The sequence below is a fragment of the Parasteatoda tepidariorum genome, chromosome 6 (genome assembly GCF_982258835.1).
Source record: "Parasteatoda tepidariorum strain Cologne lab strain chromosome 6, Ptep-v5.0, whole genome shotgun sequence".
Classification (NCBI taxonomy): Eukaryota; Metazoa; Arthropoda; class Arachnida; order Araneae; family Theridiidae; genus Parasteatoda; species Parasteatoda tepidariorum.
In genome coordinates, this window is record NC_141760.1 from 100,554,850 (window position 1) to 100,580,109 (window position 25,260).

The 25,260-nt window shown below is 28.3% G+C and overlaps 1 protein-coding gene across 1 annotated transcript; it reads left to right on the plus strand.

The window, feature by feature from the left end:
• The first annotated feature begins 720 nt into the window (after positions 1-720).
• On the plus strand, positions 721-24,732 carry Rab11 (RAS oncogene family member Rab11). Its single transcript, XM_016072757.5, has 5 exons — positions 721-1,416; positions 10,546-10,741; positions 14,555-14,748; positions 21,837-21,917; positions 23,002-24,732. Exons 1-5 carry the CDS (start codon positions 1,374-1,376, stop codon positions 23,142-23,144), a joined length of 657 nt encoding a protein of 218 aa, XP_015928243.1. The 5' UTR covers positions 721-1,373; the 3' UTR covers positions 23,145-24,732.
• The last annotated feature ends 528 nt before the right edge of the window (positions 24,733-25,260 follow it).

The following is a 25,260-nucleotide window of genomic DNA, read 5'->3' on the forward strand; positions in this document are numbered from 1 at the left end:
ACTCCCATCACTGGTAGCTACGAAAGCTACAGGATATTTTCATCTGTCAAAAGGCATTTTTATTGCTCTTTTGGTTAAAAAAGTGAAGAGTAACAATTATTTTATATTTGTAAACACTTCTATTAGATTTTGAAAAGCGTTCGCCAATGTAAAAAAGAAAAAAAAATGTATTTTAGGCTTCAGAGGGCTCCAGCACCGAATAAAACTTTAAAAAAAGAAGGAAAAAGTTGGATCTGGGGGCCCTTGCCATCTCGGGGCCGCAAGCTACAGCTTATTTAGCTTATACGTAAATCCGGCCCTGATTAAATGCATTGATGTGTTTAAAATTAAGCAGTGATTTTAAAATTTTCAAGATTAATTCACTAATGCTTCAATCACTATTAAATAGACAATAAAATAAAATAATTATTACAAAGTTTTTTATCTTTTTCTTGAAAATATTTTAGGCAAATGGGTATTAATTACTATTAAATTAAAACGGGAATATTGTGATTTGCCTATTTTTTCTAATGCATGAGCAATGTTTACGTAATATACTACTGTCCCGTGTCCCGTAATCAGAAAAATACCATTTAAATTTGTTAAAGTAATTGATTTTGAATGGGAAAATCTTAATTCATAATAAATATTTAAATTCAGGGAAACACATATTTTAAAAATAAGCAAAGGAACAAAAAAAGAAAAGAAAAAAAAAAAAAGAAAAATCAGTTCCGAGCCGAGATTGTAAAATCTGAACTTTGAAAGCTGGCTTTACCTCTATTGATTTATTTTCAATTTTAATAGCCGGGAAGTTAAAGATTTGAGATTTAAATAATTAAAAGAGAGCAGCTTTTATCTATCGATTTATCTTTATCTCTTACTATTCTTCATGAAACTTATATACTAATTTTATATAATAATATCAGAAGATTACTTTTAGCATGGTGGCATTGATTCTTTACGAAAGAACGGCCATATTGAGAAGTTTTCGAATGCGCTGTGGATTTTACAAACTGTCACAAAGGACTGAATGAAAGTGAAAGAATTTCTCATGTAGCAGATAATTCCTCTCTCTGTGATCCACTGTACTCTATTGTGTGAGCCTGTTATTAACTGCTATGACTTTTCAATTAGTTTAATTGCATTAAACTACCGGAAAACGTTTACTACAGCGCACGGTTATCACCAATAGAACACCTGCAAAACGCCCAGATCGCAGTGTCATAACTAGTATTTGTCAGAACTTCGGCTCTCAATTAATAATTGCTCGTAGTGTCGGCAACTTAGATTTGTGAACAATCTCCCATATATTTTGCCACTACTTGCTGTGAATACGGTTTGACTTATTTGTTTATTTTTGATCCAATAATACAACTGACGTAGTAAAATTAGAAATGGTTACCACAAAGGATGACGAATATGATTATTTATTTAAAGGTAAGTCATCTTATTTATAATGTTATAAATGTCGAGATTTTTAGTTATTTTTATATAAAATTTCCTTTTTTCGAATGCGGAAAAAATGGGCGTTTTGGTAACAATTGACCTTGTATGAAATGATAGTGGTAATTTCGCCTAATAGGAAATTTTCCTTTTGTAAGTGATGGGGGAAATAATTTCTTTTGAGTTTCACATATTACACATTTAAAATATTTAGAAATTGCACGATTTAAAATAAAAGTGCATGTTTGACATTTTCTACATTGTCACGCTACATGGCATTGTTTGTTATTATTTGGATTATCCGTTTTCCTGTCAAGTTGAGAAACTAATATTTAAAACTGTTACTGCCATAATAGTTAAATAATTATCTCTATTTAACTGACAAAAAATTTTCATTTTGTATATTTAAAATATACCTCATTTAACTACACATTAATTCATTGATTTCAAGAATGTTACCTACTGAAGTTAGAATCCCTTTCTAAGATATTTTTTAAAGTCTTGTTATTATGAAAACTATTGAATCTTGTTTTAAATTTTTTTAGTCAAGTTGTCACTTGATTGTTCAAGTAAATTAACTGTATTAAGGTGTACTTTGAAGTTTAAATTAATTCTGCTGTTAAAAATCAGTTTTATAATAATGAACAGTTAGTTAATTAACAAAGTCAACAATTGTTTAAAACATTTTTTTTTTCACAGACTGCATTTTTAGGGAAAGTCAGTAATGTATTGAGTTATGCTGGTGGGCATTCGATTTTGGGAGTTTTTCCAGAGATACCACAAATTATAAAAGACATTTGTCATAGAGCAATTTTTAAAAATTTGTTTTGTAGAATTTTAATAATATATAGGCTTGTGATAATTTCGTTTAAATCGAGAATGTCACTAGTGTGAAGATATTAGGTATAATCCTGCTCAATTAATATCTTTAAGAGTCTGACCTATATTTAATTTCAGATGAATAGAGAAAATTTCTTATGACTCACAATAGATATGAAAATTTTAATTTAGTAGCCAGTGGCCAGGGTTCGCCAAGTGGGCCCACTTTGAAAAAACCCGCCCGGGTTTTATTGGGTGGGCCCACCTTGAAAAAACCCACTTGGAACGATAAGTGGGTTTTTTCAAAAAAAAATTTTTTTTTTTTACTAGAACTTATTGTTTCACATTTATTTTTATATAATTTATTGTGCAGCATAAATTTGTCAAATAGAGTTGCATGATTTATATGATTAAGTTTTTAATATTAGTAAAGTAAAAGAAACTCAAATATTCATATAATTTTTATAGTAGGTGCTATTGAAAACTTCAAGTGGGTTTTTTCAAAAAAGTAATATTTTAATGATATTAAATCAAATAAAAATTTAAATAATATAGTCTGAAAAGATCAATTTTTCAACTATAGTTGCATGCTTTATATATTAATAAACAGGTAATATAATACATACAGGTAATATAATAATATAATATATTAAAAAAAATTGAAAAGAAACAATTTTTTTCTTTTTTTACCAAGTGATACATTAACAAATTTAAACAGTTTTATTTTCTAGCTTAAGAAAAAAAAAAGCTAAAACTTTTTATAGGAGAATTTTTTAAAATTATTTATCTAAAAATGAAATCCTTTTCTAGGGTTAATTATTTGAAAACAAATGGGACAAGTAACTGATACTCTTTATAATTATATGTAGTTTTAATTTCACTTTCTATTAATCTTATTATAGAAACATGTAAGACAATTAAATATTTATTTCAGTTTTTTATTTAACTCAAGTCAGATGAAATTTTAGTTTTTACTGATTATAAATATTTACAGATTATAATTTTATAATGGGTAATATCCATATGTTTAATAAAAATAGTAAATAAATGTGTGTGAAATCAAAAAGATTAATAAACTTGTTCCTTTTATATTACTGCATTTATATTTTATAATTCTTGAGTTAAAAAATTATGAAACGTAATGTACTTAAAAATAAAGAAGATTCAAATATGTATTAGTGATAATGCGCCATTTAAACTTAATATAAAATACATATAACCAGGGTTCCCCAAGTGGGCCCACTTTGAAAAAACCCACTTGGTGGTTTTTTTCACAAATTGTTTTTTTTTTTAAATTTGGTTCAAAAAGAAGTATCTCCTAATACTATCATTGGACATATCGTTGAAGTTAACAAATATTTTAGAAATGTGCATCAAGCACATGGATGGGCAAATGAAAAAAACTGCTTGATGACCAATGATACTAGGTGGAATTCATATTGTGAGCGCGTAAAAACTTTTGCCAATAATTACCATAAATATGAAGAGATTGTTCTTGAACAATTTTATATGTCAAAAAAATTAAATAATGTTGGGCTTTACCAATAAACTATCAATTGGGAAAAACAGATATCAATTGTTTCTGAAGCTTTAAAAAAGCTTCAACCAGAAAACATTTCAATTTCAGAACCTGTTGAAATATGAATTAACTTACTATCGTGTTATGAATTAGAATCCCATAAACATTTTGTTAAAAGATCAGGCTGTTCAGCCACATCATTTATCAGCATATGCATCCTGGATCCCGAAACAAGGGGACAATTTTTAAATGATAAACAAGACCAATTAGCAGAAAGCTGTCTTTCTAAGCATCATCCAGAATTTCTGCCACGTGTTATGGCATCCAAAATTTCCGATCCTGAATACTTTCCAAAATCACTGATGCTTGACACTGTTATTGAACAGTTTTCATCAAAAAATAGTGGAAAATTATGGCAAAAAAATAAATAAATAAGTAAATAAATAAAATTCCTAGCTTCCACAAAATTTCTGTCAATTCTTTTTTCTTTGCACTCAGCACCAGCATTTTCTGTCTCTATCGAAAGACACTTTTCAACTTTCGGTTTGGTGCAGAGTAAACTTCGAAATAGATTAGGAATAGATAAAGCTACAAAACTCGTAAAAGTGTATTGCCATCTAAGAGAGAAATGTAGACACTTTGAATCTGTTGTATGATAATAATAATAAAGGAAAAAATTGACCTTTTTTTTAAGTTAACTCTTAACATCTGCTGACAATTTTTAACTATTTGGAGAAAGTTTATCACAATTAAAAAACAGTTAAAAATTAAAATATTACTTTTAAGATTTTTTAAATACTTTTAAGATTTTATTTGAATACAATTTATTTTGTTTCTTTTAATCATGTTTAAAAATATTGAAATCAAACAAACAAAAATTTATTAAGTGATACATTAAACAACAATAAACAAATTTAAAGTTTTATTATCTGATTTTAAAAAAATGAGCTACAACTTTTTATATATGCTTTTTAATAATTTTAAGATTAATTTGTTTTTTGAAACTATAAAGTTAAAATGCATATATTTATCTAAATATTTGAAAAAAGGGACAAGTAACTGATACTCTTTATAATTATACATAATTTTAATTTCACTTTCTATTAATCGTATTATAAAAACATTGAAGACCATTAAATATTTATTCCAGTTTAATTTTATTACAGGTAAAAGTCAGATGAAATTTTAGTGTTTACTTATACAATACTATTTAATAAATAAAAATATTTTCACAGTAAAATTTATGAGCACTAAATGAAAAAACCCAATTTTCCCCGGGTTTTTTCAAATAAAACCCAATTTTCCCCGGGTTTTTTCAATAAAACCCAGGCGGGTTGGGTTTTTTCAAAAATCCCCGGGTTTTTTCAAACCCTGCCAGTGGCCGATATGCTGAAGTAACTTAGTAGTCAGTGGCCGGTAGGCTAAAATAACTTAGTTGCCAAATTTTCCTCAAACCTAATGAGTCAGTGGCTAATAGGTATTTCTGATTTAATAATAACTTTTTCAAACTTTTTTGCTTGAATTAAATTGTATAATTTTTAAAACTCATATGAGAATTAATCAACGGCTATAAAAAGTTAATTCAACAATAAAAATGTTATAAATTTATGACAAGAAGGTCATCCCAGGAAATGTGAGTACAAAATGTAAAAAAGATAGTCTTTATTTTCTTAAACCAAAATTTATATTAGTTAGCAGTTAGGGTTTCAGATTAACTGCATTCCAAATTGTTTTTAAGAAATTTGTCTCTGTTAAGTGGCGATAGGGATATATTCCGAATATTGCTTTTCTGAAGTGCATCTCAATGAGTTAAAAAATCTTTTTTGCACTTCGTGATTATAGTTGACTGGCGCGATCAATCATGTTTCGGAAATATCCTCAAATTTTGTGAAGATTAAATAAAGATAGAATAGTAGCTGTAAATAAAAAATTTAGAAATAAAAGAAAATATTTAAATCATCAATATAAGTAAAAAAGTATTTAAGGGATGGAAAATGCAAGAAAGACTTTACAATAATTTTTATTCAAAATTTTGCTTCAATTACCACCTGTTTCAATTTTTTAAAGGACAAATAATTGTTTGAAATCATGTTGAGCAGTTTTTTTCCTTATTAGAAATTTAACTATAATCCGTTTGACGAAAAATGATTGGTCAATGTAGACTCATGATGCAGTCAGCAAAAGATTTTGTTGAATTGACATCCACTCTTATTACAAATACTAAAAGACTCTTTTTAGATAAAGAACAAAGAATTGATGCATGCAAACCTTGAGACACTGTATTAAATGTACTAGGTATAAGAGAATATCATACGATATGAGGGGGGGGGGGAATGACCTTTAAATTTAATGCCAGTGATGAAGAATTAATTTATAATGATTATAAACATAATTTTGTAAGTTTGACTTGTCAACCATAACACTATGCTAGGTTTCCTTAAAAAGGTATCAGTATGTTGTCTCTTAAAAGGTAAAGTGAAAAAGAAAATGTTTCGAAATGCATATCTTGTAGGAAATCTTATTCCTAGTTAGTTGTAATTGAAATTTATATTGGAAAGAATAATTTTAAGTAATTGTTTAAACATAAGCTCATATTACTCCATTCATTTTAAAAAGAGACATTTAAGAATGTTATATAAAAAAAAATTAAGTATTAAGGTGAAAGTAAGGAAATATAGAGAAAATTTTTTTATTTTCTTTCAATTTATTCATTATCTTTATAACGTTACTTTTTTTGTGTTCATTATAGGGTGACCCGGGGTAATTCACGATCACTCTGTTTCTAGAGTAAATAATGATCACCTAAGTTTTATTTGAAAAAAATTATTTTTTTTAAAATTTGGGACATGGACAAGAATGCTTGTACACTTTACTAAAGTATAACTACATTTACTTAATAATAGTTTTTTGTTTAATCTAACAAAATAAGTATATTTTAAACTGCTTTCTGTATTTTCCTTTTCAAAGATAGGTTTCAAAATGTGCATATTTCTTCAAAGATCCCCCTCCTTCTCTTAATAATAAATATTTTGAGTTACTTTCTTTTTCTTTGATATGAAAATAGTGTAATCTTTTGTTTAATTGTTTCACATTTACTGTAAACATTATAATTGATTATGGGAAACTATATCAAATGTTGCCCCCTACAGATGGGGTAATTATTGATCACTGGGGTAATTCCTGATCATTGTCATTTCTTTTTATAAATAGTATTAAAAATAGCTAATAAAGAGCTGATTGTCTTTTCTTAAATAACAGTTCATATTCATTAAGTGGAGCAACTATAAAATATATTTTAACTGTAATCACAAAATTTGTTTTCAACTGTATACAAGACAAATGTGTTCTGATTTGCACCATTTCTGGTTTGTCTTACCTTGTTTCTATCTTAATTTTACGTGTGTACATTGTTAGAATAATTTTTAAGTTTATAAATTTACTGAATATAAATATGGTGAGAAATTATAAGCCTAAAAAGGAAACTAAGCCTCTAGAAAGCAAGATTAGTGAATTTTTTTTTAATGATTGAAAATGAAAATTTCAGTGTGAGAGCTGTCGACATACTTTACTTGACATAAATACTTAACTTTACACTCTCACTTAATGAAGTTACAAAATCCAGCAAAAGAAACCCATGTGTGAACTCTTTCTTATGTTTCAGCAGAACATGAGAATGAGTTGGCTGCTTGCCTAAAATGTATGACATAATGCAAAGATTTTTGGAAAATTCAAAGTGTTAATCTTTATTCTTGCTCTTTAAATAAATCGTTTTATTAGCTCCTTAAACATATCTTTGATTTATTTGTTTGATCTTGATGCCTTATTTGTTAATTACCATTGTATAATTATTTTTAAACAGCTCCTTTACTATAAGAACTGGTGATCAGTAATTACCCCAGAAGTGATCAGGAATTATCCCAGAAATGATCAAGAGAAGGGGTAATTCCTGATCACTAAAAATTTAAAATCTTTTAAATGCTAATTAGATTTTCAAGCAAAAGAAGACAGCATAGAACTCATCTCATATAGCCTCAAACTTCCAGTAAATATTAAAATTCTATCTTGAATAGTTTTTTCACAAAATAGATGTTTGCAATTTTTGATCAGGAATTACCCCAGGTCACTCTATGTTCATTTTTTTCTTCCTCCAATCACTGTTTTCTCTGCTTTTGGGTTTGAATAAACCCAAAAACAAAAATATTTTTAGCTTGGATGCATGACATTAATAACTATGAATGTATGAGAATTTGAGTAGTGATTTAAATTAGAATCCTGTGATAATTAAATTTTAAACTAATGCAATTAACCATAATTATTGAGGTCAATTATTTGTATTCTCGATTCCTATCCGCATGGATGTACTGGGTGTTTCCTGTAAACCCGAATCAGTGGAGCATGCTCTGAATAGTTTTTCAGTTGTAAACATTCCTTAAATTTGTAGGACTTATTCTTCCAATTCATTATTCCAGCTCATAGTTTCAATGTGGTATTAGTTATTTATATTTATTAGATGATATTTTTAAAAAATTATTTTCAACTGTCCAGATTAAATCTTACTTGTCTGGATTTTTTGGTATTTTAGTGCTGTTTTACTGATTGATTGTACTAAATTTCTATAGAGAACTTTCAATGTCAGTTAGTTATTTATGCATTATGTTCGAATTATATTAGGGAGCCAGAGGGCTCTAGGAGCTTAAGTTATAAATTTTTGCTCCAGAGGGCTTCAGGAGTTTCATTGTATTAAAAAAGACCATTCTTATTATTAAAATACATTTATAATACTTTAAGATCAAATATAAAAAAGGATTTATTTAACTCTTTCTTAAAAATAAACAGATGAAATTAAATTTTGTAATTTCTGTGCGAGTTAATGATATTGTTATTTTTTAAATTTTCTTTTTATTGTAAAAATTTCAATTTAAAATCTGAAACTCGAATGCCGGAACACTGAATTATTCATTCTTAATGAATTAATGTGATTAGAGATTTTTCCTTTTGAATATCATTCAGTAGTATACATTGTGTAGTAGTTACTTAAGTGATATAGGAACCTTCAAAAGTGAACTTAATTATACAATTTAAAAATAATTTTAAATAAAACTATAATCTATTATAGGACTCAAATTTAACACTGGTCTGTTGGTCCAACAAATTTAACTCGGACCTCTATAAAATGAGAATCAGTAGTATCCTCGGATTCCTCGGCAGCAATGGATGTTTTTCACAAAATGACGTTTCACATGTAGTGTGTCTACCACTACAAAAATAAATTTCCAATTCACTGGTTATGAAACATGTTAACTCGCTTCTATGTCGGGGTACCTTTTTCTAGATGAAGGTTGATATTGTCAATAACAACTATCCCCACATTGGTGACCCGGACGTGATGTGAGCACGCCTACCTTGACAGAGACTACTTCGATTTTAACACACCAACTTTGATAGATGGTCCACATTGAAGAGTCGACTTGCTACTTGTGACTGCAACATTATCCACCTTCTCGCGCTATTGCTACTCTGTCTCAATCCTACACAACGTCTGCCTGTATACACTCAACTGCTAATGGCAACACAGGAGTGACCTCGATCATGAATTTAATACAGTTCTCACTATCAGCATTTAAAAATACAATGATCTTAATACAGCCTTCTCACAAAGTTATCACCGCTATAATTCTGGTGGGAGCGTACTTCAGTGTATCTACCATTGCCGAAATACTATTCCAATTCACTAGTATACACTCCGTAACAAACAAATCGACTCACCAAGAAGGAGTTGTCCGATTGAAACGAAAATTGATGGATAGGAAGACAATGTACAGAATAGTAAATGATTAAAATTTCAGAACAATTGAATATTTTATTGCAGAGTTACAGTAACAAGTTCAAAAAGCTGTTTACCCGCCTCTAGCCTGGATATAAGCTGCCACACGGTGTGGCATAGACCGATAAAGCTCCCGTATGGTCTCTTGCGGTATTTCCTGCCAAGTTCGATCCAATTGTCGAATGAGGTCATCAACATTCCGTGCCAGATGCAATCGCCTTCCCATCATATCCCAGACATGCTCGATGGGAGAGAGATCTGGTGATCTGGCAGGCCAAGGAAGAGTTTGACGAGCTTGCAGACAGTTCATAGCAACACATGCCATATGTGGTCTGGCATTGTCCTACTGAAAAACCAGCCCAGGGCGCTGCAAAGGGAACGGTAGCAAAACAGGTCTTAGGATGTCGTCGACGTACCGCTGTGCACTAAGTGTACCTCTAATGATGGCCAAAGGGGTCCGGCTGTCAGATGAAATGGCACCCCAGACCATAATGCTCTGCCCTGTGCGTCTCCAAACGCATCTACGGTGATTGTCAGGACACAGTTGGAAGCGGGTTTCGTCGCTAAAGACTATACGTCCCCAGTCGGCATCATTCCAGCCATATCTGTTCAAAACATTCATGCATACGGAATTTCAAAGCAATCGGATGATTGCTTCTTGGTGCGTCGATTTTTTTTGTTATAGAGTGTATAAGACATGTGAGCTAAATTCTATGTTTGGGTACCTTTTCATAGATGAAGATTGATATTATTAATAACTACTATCCCCGCAGCGTTGTTCATAATTGTGACATTATATTCTCGGTTTTGTAAATTTTCATTTAAATTATTTAATTTTTTTTTTTTTAATTTATAAAATGGCTAATGGAGACATATAAAATGTGTATGCACAAGGTATATCTTTTGATTACTGGACCTTTGGATCATTAATTAAATTTTCTTAATTGGGTTTATTTTTTAGTTGTCTTAATTGGGGATTCTGGTGTCGGAAAGACAAATCTTCTATCTCGTTTCACAAGGAATGAATTCAGTTTAGAAAGTAAAAGTACGATTGGTGTAGAGTTCGCAACTAGGAGTATTCAAGTTGATGGTAAAACTGTGAAAGCTCAAATCTGGGATACTGCTGGTCAAGAAAGATATAGAGCAATCACTAGTGCGTAAGTAACCATTTATTTATTCTGTTTTTGTTCTGCTGTTACAAGATTACGTTGAGGAATAAGAATCGTTTAGAAAGAGTTACTACTTGTGGTGTAAGTAAAAAGCATCTATTTGCATGCCTACCATGTCTCCTGTTTTCTTAACGAAGACTCCTGTATTTTATGACTATCTCCTGTTTTTTTTCTCCGTATATTCTCAAATTTCTTTGTATTTATTTAAGAAATTTAAAAATAAAAAAAATGGTGATGAAATATTTGCTGATGGCTAAAATACTTCTCTTATTTCTCAACAAATGGTGCTACTGCCAGTACTGCTGTTGAGTGTTAAGAGTTTAAGTAATTATAAATAATGATTTAAAAAAATCTTCTTTAGATTAAGATTTATATACATATTTTTTACATTGCTAAATGTAAGTGCGTATATTATTTCTGATTTTGAATTTCCCTTATTGACTTATATTATTATGTAATTATTGAATGAAATGATTACCAAAAAATGTTGCTAGTAAAATCTCAATTATTTTATTTCTCCAATGTTGGCAGGTATGTGTGTTTTTCTTTTGATTGTGTTTTTTTTTCGAAACAAAAGCTTTTAGTTAATGATTTTTAAGGAATATTGAAATATAAATTTTTTTTTAAAATATATAATTCTTGGAAAGTTTGCTCTTAGTTTTGATTTTTCAGTTCTATTTATTTGCTCCCCTGCAATCCCCTTCAATGTTTTTATAAATATTTATATTGTAATACCAGAGGTCAGTCGAGGCTGAATTTACTACTGTTTAGCGGTACCTTCGCAAATTCAATTTTAGGAAAACAGTAGTTTCGCAAAATACTTTTCTCTCTATTCTAAAAAAAAGTTTTTGCAGTTAATTTTGTCCCCTGAAAAACTTTTTAACTACGTGATGAAAATCTAAGATTAAGGAATCAATTCATTCAGAATCTTTCAGGGAAGACATTTAGGGCATTCAAATCTTTTACATAATTTTAAATTTTTATTTATTTTAGTTTTAAAGCACGATTTTGCAGTTAATAATGAAGAATAACCGCCGTTCACAACAGCCAATCACGTGTCTGAAAACGGCAAGCTTAAAAAAGCGATTTACAAGTCTGAATTTTCTTTTTCAGAGATGCAACCAATCACAAAATAGTTAGAATTTCATTCTTCAGTTTTACAACATCTCAACTTATTTTGTATTGATTAATCTGATTATTTGTTTTCTAAAACGTTAATTCGTAAGTTTAATCTGGTTTTAAATCTTAATTCGATTTGTTTATTTACAAGTAATGCCTAAAAAGAAAAGACCTAACATTACTAAAAAGTCGCAACTCAATGCGAAAGCTAATCGAAAGCGGGAAAAACGTAAACTTCATAGTATAGAAGAAAATAATGCTCTTTTGCTTATACAACCTAATGATGATTCAACTAACAAAAAAAAAGTTAAACTAACAAAGGTTGAGCTAAAAGAGAATGTGTGTAATTGCTACACAGTCGCAACAACATCGACTTTCATTTGCCCACATCAAACCAGACCTGTAAATACAGAAAATGTGGTTGGAATGCACACTGTACCAATTCGCTTTCGCAATGTTGACAATGATATGGACCAAAATCCTAATCCACCTATTTTAAAATCAAAACAACATGAGTTTGCTGGTGATTTATCGAAATTGTTACCTATCAAAGTGGCAAAACATAGTCTTGGCAAAATGTTTTCAAAATGCAGTTATTGTGGAGCTTTGAGATTTGCTTCTGCAAAAGGGCGCTCTGTTAATTCTTGCTGCCATAATGATAACATACATATACCTCCGCTGCATGAATATCCTTTATTTTTGAAAAACTTACTTCTTTCTGATGAGCAAGACATTAAAATATTTATTAAAGATGATCCTGTCATTAACAATATTGTATACAGAGAAATATAACATATATATATAATGTCAAATTTATAAATGTATTTAGCGTAAAGAAAATGCTATTGGTGCATTGTTTATTTTAATTCCGCAAAATTAATGTTTTCATTTATAGTTATTTTGCTGAATATTATTAAAATATTTTTTAAAAATTACCCTGTTCTTAACAATATTGCTTATTGAAAAATATTATAGTGTTTGCATATATATATATATATATATATATATATATTGAATTAAATGTGTTAAAAATATATTCATTTCTTTGGAACAAAGTCTGTATTATTGTGATTATCATTTTTTTTAAACAAGTTTCATATTAAGATTATATCTGCACATTGATGTTAATTTCTGAAAATTTTGGCTCATTTTGAGAACAAATAGGACATAGAAGGAACTGTAGTCAACGAAAAAAAGTGACATTGATATTGACACACTGCTTATTCTGCATTTAAGAAAATTAATTCTTTTCGATGATAACAGTTAATATTCAGTTTAATATTGAAGTATATGAAATCAAAGCATTCTTGGTTTTGCGAAGCAATTCTCCGGGGGTTGGTGAGCGTCAGCGAGCAGGGGGCGGAGCCCTCTAGTTCTTAAAATTTTATTTTTGTATCCTTAAGAAACGGTAAATCTATATTTTTACCATGTTTTTGTGTTGATTTTTTAATATAATTTTAAATTTTTCACAAATTGTATCAAAATTTTCACAAAATAGGTACCTCTCTGAAAAACCTAGACAGACCCCTGAATACTTATCATTTTCTCTATAGCCTGTATGGTGTATATTCTAAGTATAAAGTTTCATAATTTCTGAATAATGCCCTGATTTTCCTAATACCATTATACAGATTTGTTCTCATATATGCCTGAAAACTATTTATAAACTTAAATTCTACGCCTGTTTATTAAAGAATTTGTAAACTTGATATCATATGAATTAAATTTAATGTCTCAATACTTGTAGTTTTTCCCTTTCTATTGAGAGTTAAGGAGTAGGAAGGATAGACTACTATCATGTTGACCTGAAATAATCATATAATTTTTTGATGAAATTTCTGATATAATTGAGATGGATTTCAGTTTAATCATGAATGGTTCAGTTATATCAATGAGATGTTGTTGTTGATACGGCAGTGGAGATTGTTTTTTTCAGTGGCACAATTTATGGCCAATAATTAAGCTTTTGCCATACTCATATGTCACACCTATTTATAGGGCGGACCCATTCACGCATGCATTCATCCACAGATCGTAATTTTGACCTGAACCAGAGAACGTTCAATCTCCAATTCAGTGCCCCCGGAGGCATAATTTGTTATGGAAACAGGGAGGACTTTGTGACCTGACTGATTTAACTTTCACCATTTATTAAACGGGGAGTCTGCGATTCAAACTCCTGTTCATGGGAACACGAGTCCAGCGCCATGCCTGTCCTCTTAATGCTTATATTTAACTTTAAGAGAGATATTTAAGATAATCTGAAATCGCAAAAATGACAGATTCGCCGTTATTGATTTTCTGCTGCCTAATCTTCTATTATGCAAAAGGCGTGAGTCCAGCACCAGGCTATCTCGGCCCTATCAATGAGATCATAAATGTGTTTTATTGAAAATAAAATATTTATCTCATGTGTGATTGAGAAAAAATTTATTCCACTAAAATGAAGTTTATCATTCCAAGATTTTAATTAGTTATATCAATTAAGCAAAAAATATTTAATTAAAAGTTATTTCTTGAGATTTGTTCCAGAAGTTAATTTTCCCCATAGTAGTAGCGGTTGGTAGGACTAAAAGAATGAACTCAATTAAAGTCTATTTTTAAATAATTTTAGTTTTCAGGCTGTTTTGTAAAACTCATTTTTAGGATAATTCATTAACGTAATTGTTTATGCTATTTTAGCTACTATAGAGGAGCTGTTGGTGCTCTTTTGGTGTATGATATTGCGAAACACTTGACGTATGAAAATGTTGAGCGTTGGCTGAAAGAATTACAAGACCATGCAGATCAGAACATTGTTATCATGTTGGTAGGAAATAAAAGTGATTTGAGACATCTGCGCGCTGTTCCTACAGATGAAGCTAAGGCATTTGCGGGTATTTCTTTCAATTCTTTTTTTTAGAAACCAATTATAATTTTGATGTAATTATAATTTATTTAATGCATTGTCTGTGAACCTGGATAGTTTTATTTTAAAATTTCTAATGCTTATTTTTAATTTTACAATTTTAGTTGTCCTGATTTTCCTGTAAAGGTTGTTTTTGTCACATGTATTTTAATAAATTTGGAGAATTTTTATCTTCTAAAAAAAAAATAATTTAAACCAAATTATCAGAAATTATTTTTCCTAAATGAAAATCATAAAAATCAAGGATTGTTTCGTAAATTTTTGTAAGCTCAGATAATGCAGCATTAATAGAAAAAAATGTTCAAATTTCAAATATCAAAAATTCGATTAAAAATACTTTTCTTTTTTACAAAAATGTGGATTTTCTTCATAATGATGTTTTACTTCATTTTCAGAATTAACATAGATAATAATCAGTGTATTCATTACAGAAAAAAAATGGGAGAGAATTTCTCACCCTTTCTCAAAAACAGGGTGAGATTTCAAAATGTTAAGTGTGATTTCTAAAAATTAAAAAAATACGAATAGACGTGGAAAAAAATTAGTTCTTTAATTATAATAGGTACATTTTTCACATCTTCTAATTGAATATTTTTGCTGCGTCATCATATGTAGTCCGTGGGCCGAAGTCTCAAAAGTAGCTCTAAATTAATTTTCGTTCCGACATTTGAGGGGCAATTTTATTCTACCAAAATAGAACACAATCTTGGCTGAGAAACATAAATTCATAAAGTTCTCCAAAATCTGACTGGCCATTAATTGAAAGTTATCAAAACAATGAGGAACTATTTTGTTTTCACGAATTCAGTATTTTGCCCAAGAATATCCGAAGAGAAGCGTAATTTGACGTCACTTGGAAATGAATGGACCAATCAGAACAAAAGCAGTTGTCTGCATACTATGATAGCTTCCCGTTCGTCCACGCTTCTTTTGCACTAAAAACACTTAACAGTTTTTTATAAGTATGTACTTCAAAATTTTTATACAATTATAGTTACTTCAAGATCTTAAAATCTTTTTTTTTTTTCATTTTAAATCATGATTATTTGATATTCACTATTAAAAGGTAAAACATAGACTATGACAGTTATAGTTGTAATATGAAGGGTTATAATACTGCATCTGCGATTATTTTTCAGGTTTTTTTATATTATTTTTGTAAAAATACTTAAAACTTGAATTCTATGGAATGTATATATCTTTCCTCCACTATGTGAAAATTTAAATTTGCATCAACTTTTTAAGAACCGCTACCCTACAGAAAATAATCTGATTTTCTTCAAAAATCTGGAGATATTTCTCCCTTATTTTTTAAAACGATACTTATTTTAGTAAGCTAAAAAACCATTTTATACAAATGAATATTTTGAAATTCAGTTTGACATAAAAATAAAAAATTTCATTTGTGTAAAATTTTCAATAAATTTGAATTGATTTTTTTTTTTTAATTTGTTGCTTGGTACACTGTCTTTTACTGAAAGTTTAAAACTTTCTTTACTGTATAAAAACCGGATATTATACGCAATGAACTATCTTGATACATAATTTATTTGAACAATTTAACAAAGTTTGGTTTTTTATTATTTAAAATTTTAATGTTTTGATACAGCATTAACTTTGAAAATAATAATATTGATTTAGAGAAAATATATTTAGAATGTAGAATTCATAGCTTTAATTGAAAAAAAAAAATGTTTTCAAGTGTTATTTCAAATAGTTTTTGCAAGTGTAGCAAAAGACAAATACAGAGTGTTCCAAAAAACCTTAGACGGGTATTGTTGAATATATTTTTATTTAGCAAGAGAATATAATTCCAGACATTAATATATTTGGAAATTTCATTATGGTTTGATATTCAATAATTTATTTACATTTAAGTGTAGAGACATTCTTTAACTATTTTTCGAAATAGTGCCAGTTGGAAAATTGATTAAACACATTTTTTAAACCAATATCTGAAGTTAAATGTTTAAATCATGTTTTGAATCTACACTATTGTTTTCAAATTCAATTCAAAAAAAATATTCAATGATTAAATACAAAATTGTCAAATTTATGTTGCTGACCCTACAGAGAAAACATACATAAATTTCCTTAAATTTCATGATTTAATTTTAGTTTAGATTAGTTAAGTTTTTTTATAGCTTAAGAGTAGTATTTATTTAAGAGGAGTATTTTTTATAGCTTTTTTGTAAGAGAAAAAAAAAAGTTTTGTTTTCTTTTTTCCGAGTAAGCACATTTTAATAAAAAATTTTAAATTTATACGCCATTCAGAGCTAAAAAGAAGTAATATTTAAGTAAAATTAAAATGCAAGCAATATAAGATGTGCGCTTGACTCTACAAAAATGTTTAATATCACAGATATTGGATAAATAAGCCATCAAAACAACCATCTTTTGAAACAATACTTACCATAGCACCTTTGTTAGTGAAACAAAAATAATATTTTTTTTTAAGAATAATGGATCATTAACGTTAATATGTAGATTTTTTAAACATTTTGGAACTAATATTTCATTTTATAAAGTAATGAAAATTGTTTAAAAAAAATTTTTTTTTAGCATTTCATCAACATAACTACAATACTTTCATTTCTTCGGTGGGATCTATATATAAATATCCCCTTTAAATTTGTAACTCAGCAAGTATTATTAAAATTAAAATAGGACAAATAATTCCTTCTCATTTTTAAGCAAAGTATATATTTTTGTATCTTAAAATCGGAGGCGAATTTTTGATTAGGTCAGAGAGGCATTGCAATGCGACCGCCTGCACAATTCGAATTTCGGAATGAAAATCAAATATTTAACAGTAAAGCGGGAAAATGAAGCGTTATCAATATATAGTTTGCTCTAAAAAGAGACCTTTATTTAAATTTTAAAAAAAATTCAAAGGATTAAAATGAAATCGAGAAAATTATCATCAATGCAACCAACGATTTGCTTACAAACATTGCTGTAAGCGACTGTGAGGAGACAATGCGTGATTGGTTAGCTTGGCGGAGGAAAAAATCATTCGACGATTTCACTGGATGAGAGTACGAAAGCATACAGAAAAAGAGTGCGTCATAAAATCGATTGTTATTAAATTATGACCAAATAATATTTGGAGAACTTTATAAAATTAAAAATACTAAAACATTCTGAATCGTTTTGTCAAAAGAAAAAATTGCCCCCAAAGTATCGGAACGAACTTGAACGATAAATGAGTTTGGCCCACGGACTAATGGAAAATGTTCTGTATCTACTTTTTGATCGGCTATTATATTTATTTAGCTGAAAAATATCTGTGTTTGTTTCGTTTTGGCCGTTTCTAACGACATTTGTTTCATTTTAATTCCTCCGTTACAGAGTAGAAGAAGTCGCCTTAACAAGGTATTTGTCCAAGGTATTCATGCACAAAAAATGTAACCATCTTACATGAAGAAACCTTACCTACGGTGAACACGTGGTTGCAGAAAAATGTGTTCTTAAAGGGGTTCCGTGCTGGGGGGGGGTGCTCTGCTGTTCGCACCGGTTCTGAACAATACTGATAAATAGGGAAGCTAGATAACAAGGACCGATGTTCAGAATAATGAAAGATCGAGTAAGAAAAGTGAAACGGATTTTATTCAAAATGGCAAAAGACTACATGGTTGCCAAAGGCGACTAAAATGCAACTATTTTTGACATGAGGCGACTATGGCTACTTTTTTTGCCTGAAAAAGCAACTATTTTCAAGAAAAGGAGACTATTGGGAGACTTTTCTCTACTTCCTTTGTTGCTGTAGCGTTGTTTTTATTTTTTTATTATTTTTTTCAGCATGACTTGGGTTGAAAATCTGCATCCCGCAATAGTTTCTAAACACAGCTTTTTTTTTTCCCTTAAAAAAAAAAGAAAAAAAATGTTGAAAATTTTGAATTGCAAATTTGAGTCTTCACTTTTTAATTCGTTTTATCTGCACAGATTCCATTTTAAGTCTATTTCGTTTCTCGCCTTTCTGATGGTTCTATTTCAGTGACTATTCCGCATGATTAAAAAATATATATATTTCCTGGATCAATTATTGATAAATAGGAAAATAGTGCTAGAACATTAACGTTTATATAAAAATTAAAATTATCATATTTGCCACCAACTTGACTAAATGGATCATGGTATATGACAATTAAGTCATTAACAAAATTTTAGTCATATTTTTGATGAATTTTTGTTCTTATATAGGCAACTATTTTCATGCTTTAGGCTACTAAAAGCAACTATTTTGTTAATTTTTTCTGTGGCAACCCTGTTAATAGAGTGCGCGAACTTCTCGCGTTAATAGTTTTTTATTGCGAGAAAAGAAAAAAAATAGGCGAGATTTTCGCGTTCTCGATCTCTAGTGAAAACACTGATAATGTTGGCTAAAGGTCGGTCAAATATGATCTAACAGTCGTGAATAACTGTTGCAAACTCAGAGCAGTTGTATGAGTAACATATTTTTTTCTAAACAAAGAAAAAAAGTTTTATTTCATGAGACAATAGGGCCTTTGAAGAACAGCTAACAGTTCTAAATAACTATTGGGTGGTAATGATGTAAGTGCTTGGGACAAGTGAAACTCTGTGAAAAAATATTTTTAAATTGCAGTAAAACCTAAACAACTTAGTTTTGAATTTTTAATACATATGGTAAATTATTATTGTATGTGGCCAAAGTAGTTGAGCATGGGAGATAAAAATTCTAATAAGGGAAAGTAGATGGTAATGGCATTTTAGTGTTTATATGTATCCAAAACAAATGAAGGTAATACTGTAATGAAGATGTCAAATGAAAAATATTTGAAAATATTTTTTTCTGCTGTTGCTATTAATAGACCAGCAATTTGCATGTTTCTAAACCCTTGTAAGCTTGTTATAATATTTAAGACAATAAAAGATATGTTATCAAGTATGGAACATATATGGTACTTTTATAAATGAAAATGTTAAACTTGTTATGTAATCAAATTTAATATGTTAAAAAAGGTTTATTAAGAATTTACACTTAATGTTTCACGTTCAGAAATGAAAAAAATGTTTATGAATGCTAATTCTCTCTTGCTGTCAAATTTTATTTTAAACTTCAGTTATAGATTTTAGTTATGCAGTTACAGAACAAAATTGATCGTTATATCAATTGAACATGTTTCGCATTTAAGAAAAGTATTTTTGTTAAATTTTTTTCTGTTCTATACCACATTACTTGCTTGGGTTTTAATCATACTAAATTTCCATCTTTTCCTCGCTGAAGTCTTGATAAATAACGTGAAAAATAATATAAAAGTATAAAGTTATGCTTCCCTGTAGAATTCCACTGTAGTCCTCACAGACCTTGCTGTGATTGAAATGGTAAAAAATTTCACTCTTAACTTAATATACTTTTGAATTAGCAATTATATGTAATTAATGAATGATCTTGTCTCTCATTTTTATTGATCCTAGATCGTTCCAAATTGCTAGATTTCAGCCAGGCCAAAAAAAACTTTTTTTTTTTCTCCCCTTTGTTTAAACCTCTTAAAAAAGTCCGCATTTATTAAAAATATTTTTCAAAAACTGTAATATAAAAGGAATATAAAATTGATAATACATTAATAAGATAGAATGTTAGGAACAATTTTGAACATCAATTGCGGAATTTTGATTTGAAACAGTTTGAAGCAATGCTTTAACCTTTCAAGCATTAAGAGCAATAATTTTAAACTACTTGGAATTACAGTTAGGAATCAACTTTTTTAATGCAGCAAGAGTATATGAATAATACAAAATTAACTGTTATTTTTACCCATTGTATGTTTTTTTAAACAAATGTATTATTTCAAACAAATCGTGTGAGTTTTATGAAAACACAGCCTCATTTATAGAAGATTTAGTTCTATTTTTAGAAATTATTACAGTTCACAGTGCAGCTTGGATGAAATTTAATATGAATAGATTTGGAGCAATTTTAGACAAAAAAAATTTCATTTTTGTTGCAAATATTAAGTGAATTATATCCTTTAAGTCAATAATATTTTATCTATTTATTGAATAAATGCTTTAAAGATTGTAAAATTAACAAATTTTACTTATATTATTCTACTAATGATCATCAATAAAATAAATTAATATGTTAATTTTGAATAAAAAATGATGAATTAGAACTAAAATAAAATAGCATTTAAAGTGGTATTTTTTCTCCCTGCAAAGTTTAAATTTAGTAATGTTTTTTTTTTTTTTTTTTTTTTTTTTTTAATTATATTATGGGTTGACAACCATACATTGTTAACAATCAATATAGAAGTTATGTAAGGTTTTTGTTATTCTCTTTAATTGTATCACTCAGTTTGTATAAAAATATTAGTTAATTAGGTTCATTTATATTTTTACATATGCAACTTAAAAACTTTTAGCTTATGCGAAAGTCACTGTTCTTTTTACATAGTCTGTGGTCATTTTATTAGAAATGGGCCATTCACAATATTTATTTTAAAAATCTGCACTTCACTCAATGCCAATTAATGGGCTCTTCCCAATATGTCCATTTTCGGAATAGGTTGATATCTATAAGTCATAATTTTAAAACTACAAGTTCTTGAGAGACATGATTTTTGTTTCCCCCCCCCACAATAGTACTATATTTTCACAGGTAGACAAAACTGAAACCTGGCAGAACGAACCAAATTCTGCATTTGGTGTAGTTGAATTGACTATTACACACAAATTTAGAATAACCTTTAACCCCATAAGAGTATTTTTTTTTTTTTTTGAAGTAAAATTTGCTTTTTTTACATAAAAATAGAGCAAATTATACTTTTTAGTTAGTTACTTTCTTTTTTACAAATAGAATGGTATTTGTATACTGTTTCAAAAAATTTCCTTTTTTTTTTCTTTAACCCATTATGAAGCCTGATTAAAAAATAAAAAAAAAGAAACTATAAGAAATATTTGGATGTATTAAGTTTATATTCTGTTTTTTATTTTACAAATTAATTATGAAAAATAGAATATAAATTAAGTTTATATTCTATTTTTCATAATTAATTTTATCTTTAGATTTTAATTTAATTTTGTCACTTTCAGAAAAAAATAATCTGTCTTTTATTGAAACCTCTGCATTGGACACCACAAATGTAGAAGCAGCTTTCCAACAAATTTTAACGGGTATGAATACATTTTTATTATTAATTTCTTTGAACTATAAATAAGTAATTTTTCCAGAAGTCCTAGATCTATATCTAAACAGTTCTTATTCAGCTTATAGATTGTTGATGTATTTAGATGAAGCTAATTGTTTGTAAATTTCTTTTGGTTCAGAATCACATTATTTATTTAAGAGTATAAGGAAACTAAATTGTACCAAATTTTAAAAGAAAATGTGTTAAATGTTTTTTTTTTTTTTTTTTTTCATAATTAAATACCTAATTTATTTAAAATTATCTTAATTTTTGTCTTTGATAGAAATAAAAATTAGCAAGCTAAATTGGTTTTGATAAAACTAAAGTATGACCTACATGCCATTTGAACTTGTATTATCTAATTGATCTGAATATTATTTAGAACCAGGAAATAAAAAATGCATTTTTGCATGGTATAAGCATAAAATTTTAGCATTTAAAATACGTAAAGAATTGCTGTGTTGCTAATTCAAATTTAGGTTAGAAACTAGAATTAATACATTTCTATATAAGGCTTGCTTAGCTATTAAATTTTTTCCTTCCTTCAGACAATTTTTTTACAGCAAATGCTTAAAATACAGATATTATGTAACTGCATTAATTTTAAAAACAGAATCTTTTTAGTGCAGCAGTATTAAAAAATTTGCTAAAATTGTTACCATAATTAATAAATAATAATACCTGTATTCATTCTAAACTTGTCCTTTCTAAATAATGTTGATTGTTTTGTAAGAAAATGTTTAAAATTTCAGCTAATTAACTTTTTTAGTACTTTAAAAAACCTGCATCTTTACCCTAAAAAGGGGGAGAAATTTTTTTTAACGTAAAATAGTATAAAAAATTTTTGCACTTCATGTCTATTTTATCACTAGGTGCTCTTAAGGTTAAAAAGGAATGCTTTTTTAAAATTGTCACAAACTTTGTCAAGATTTACCTTGTTTGATTTTAAATATTGCAACACAATTTAGGAACTCTTTATTTTATTTTGTTCTGAACAGACATATTTATAGCTGTTAATTTTTGTTATTGTAATCGCAAATGTTTAAAAAAAAAAATCTTTTCTTTTTCAGAAATCTATCGTATTATCTCCCAGAAGCAAATTCGAAATGATGCTGACAACGATCCATCTCCCGGAGGAGATAACATAAAACCTATTAGCATTCCACCAACAGACAGTCCAGACATGCGCAAAAAACCTTGCTGTCAAGCATAGAAACTTTTTTAAGAAATTGGCCTACATACAACTTTTTTTGTGCACTTCACTTTCTTTATTATATATAAAAAAAAAAGTTTTTTCTTAACTATATTTGTGGCCAAAAACAAACAGAAAGAAATTTACTGCAAAAGCAGCAGCACCCTTTATTTTCTTTTTCCTTTTAAATAAATGAAATTGGCCTTTAACTAACATGAATATTCTATGTTGCATGGTATTCTCATTGCGGAGAGAATTAAGAATAAATTGCATTGATTATCAGATTATACGGGTGCATGCAACCTTTTATATAGTGTGACAAAATGACTGAATTAACATGTTATGTTCTTTTGTGTATTTGTAAGTATACTTTAAAGGTGCGTATTAGTGAAAAGAGCCATATAGCTTTACGTTAGGGCTTCATATGTAATATCTTGTACAGTTCTGATAATGTTGTACACATTTTAAGTAATCTTATATTTTGCCACTGATAAATGCTTTAAAAAAAAAAGAAGCAATATATAAAATATTTCATTGCGTCCCAAGGTTGCATGCGTCTCTTCTGGGGGTAAGGGGTAATATGCTGTGTTTAATCATCTGTATACATAGTTCTGTGTTCATATACTAATAGATTTCTTGCGATTCGCAGATACATTTTCATCTTGATCGTGCATGCAGGATTAAGATAAATTAATTATAGATTGAAGTATTTTATAGATTATACTCTATTTTTTGAGAGGATATCAAAATCTTCCATTGGTTTTATTAAAAGTCGAACAAGAAAAGATGTGTTGGGCCTACTTCCTACTAAGAACGTGTTTCTGCTAAGGTTATATGAAATGTTTTTATGCTGTTTTTTGATTCATTGAGCATAATATCAGATTTTCTACTTGTTGACTTAGATTCTTATATACTATGCAAAACTGTAAAAAATATTTCTTTTGCTATCGAAGAATGCATTACTTGGGAGCTCTATATGATTGTTTAAAATTTACTCTTTCAGTGGTTTAATGACTAATTTGAGATTCTTTCTTTTGTGAAGTAGAGTAGAGAATTGTAAATGTTGCTATGACATTATAGCTGTGGTATCTCTACTCTTTTGTCACATTTCTTCTGTTAATAAGTGTGAATACTTTTAAAGCTCACAATTTAGAAAAACACTTTAAAGTGTCTGCACTGGCTGCAGCTTTACACAAATCTAAATTCACTTTTACAGATTAAAAAAGTTTTAGCATTTTGTAATTTCATTATTTTAAATTTACAAGAAATTTTAGTTATATTTAAGAAAACTGAACATTTTTTTTTTATGTATTGATAGCTGTGTATAATTTTTTTTATTAATTATGAGACTATTTTATGCTTTTGTATTTTTTTTGTTTGGTTCATAATATAGTTTTAATAAAATTTATAGATTTGAAGAAGGCCTTTGATGTTATATGCCATAAAAATAGTTTTATGCCACATTTTGAATACATGGGAGAATAATATACAAAATCATTCTTCTGCCTGTTTCTGTTTAATTTATGTATATGAATAAAAAAAAAAAGTTGATGCTTATTTATTTAATAGAAATTGAACTTATTTGTGAATAAAAATTCAGTGATTTCAAGTGAGAAGTCTTGTGTATTTATTTTTGTTGGTTTGAATTTTAATTGATGTGTAAGCGTGTTTAGAATATAATAACTTTTTTTTCTTCAAATAAATAAGATATCACTGTGAGAAAAAAAATGCAAGTTGACACATTGTTCAAGGAGCATTCTTCTCTAAAAATGTTATTAGAATATTTCTTAGAGTTCGTATTTTATGTTAAAGTTGGAGATTATTATTATTTTTGTGCTGCATAATTCTTTATTGCTAATTATTCATATTTTGCAGCTACATGAACTTTGTTTAAATTTCAAATTAGTTTTAGAGTAATTAGTTTCTTTAATGCTAAAGGATTACTAAGCATTGTTGAACTAGTATTTTTTTCATCCACTAATTCTTATTGTGGACAGAAAAAAAATTAGTTATTAAATATTATATATTCCTTGATGAAATTTATTTGACCCTGAAAGGTTAACAAAAAATTTATATTGGAAGGTGATATGGCCAGTCTACTTTCATTAAAAAAAAAAAAGGAATATTTTAACTAGAA

What these genes read in the sequence shown, in the direction of transcription:
- Rab11 (XM_016072757.5), top strand. Translation starts at nt 1,374, where the DNA reads ATGGTTACCACAAAGGATGACGAATATGATTATTTATTTAAAG. An exon ending in TATAGAGCAATCACTAGTGC is followed by an intron (nt 10,742 to 14,554) that starts GTAAGTAACCAT and finishes ATGCTATTTTAG; the next exon opens with CTACTATAGAGGAGCTGTTG. An exon ending in TGAAGCTAAGGCATTTGCGG is followed by an intron (nt 14,749 to 21,836) that starts GTATTTCTTTCA and finishes TGTCACTTTCAG; the next exon opens with AAAAAAATAATCTGTCTTTT.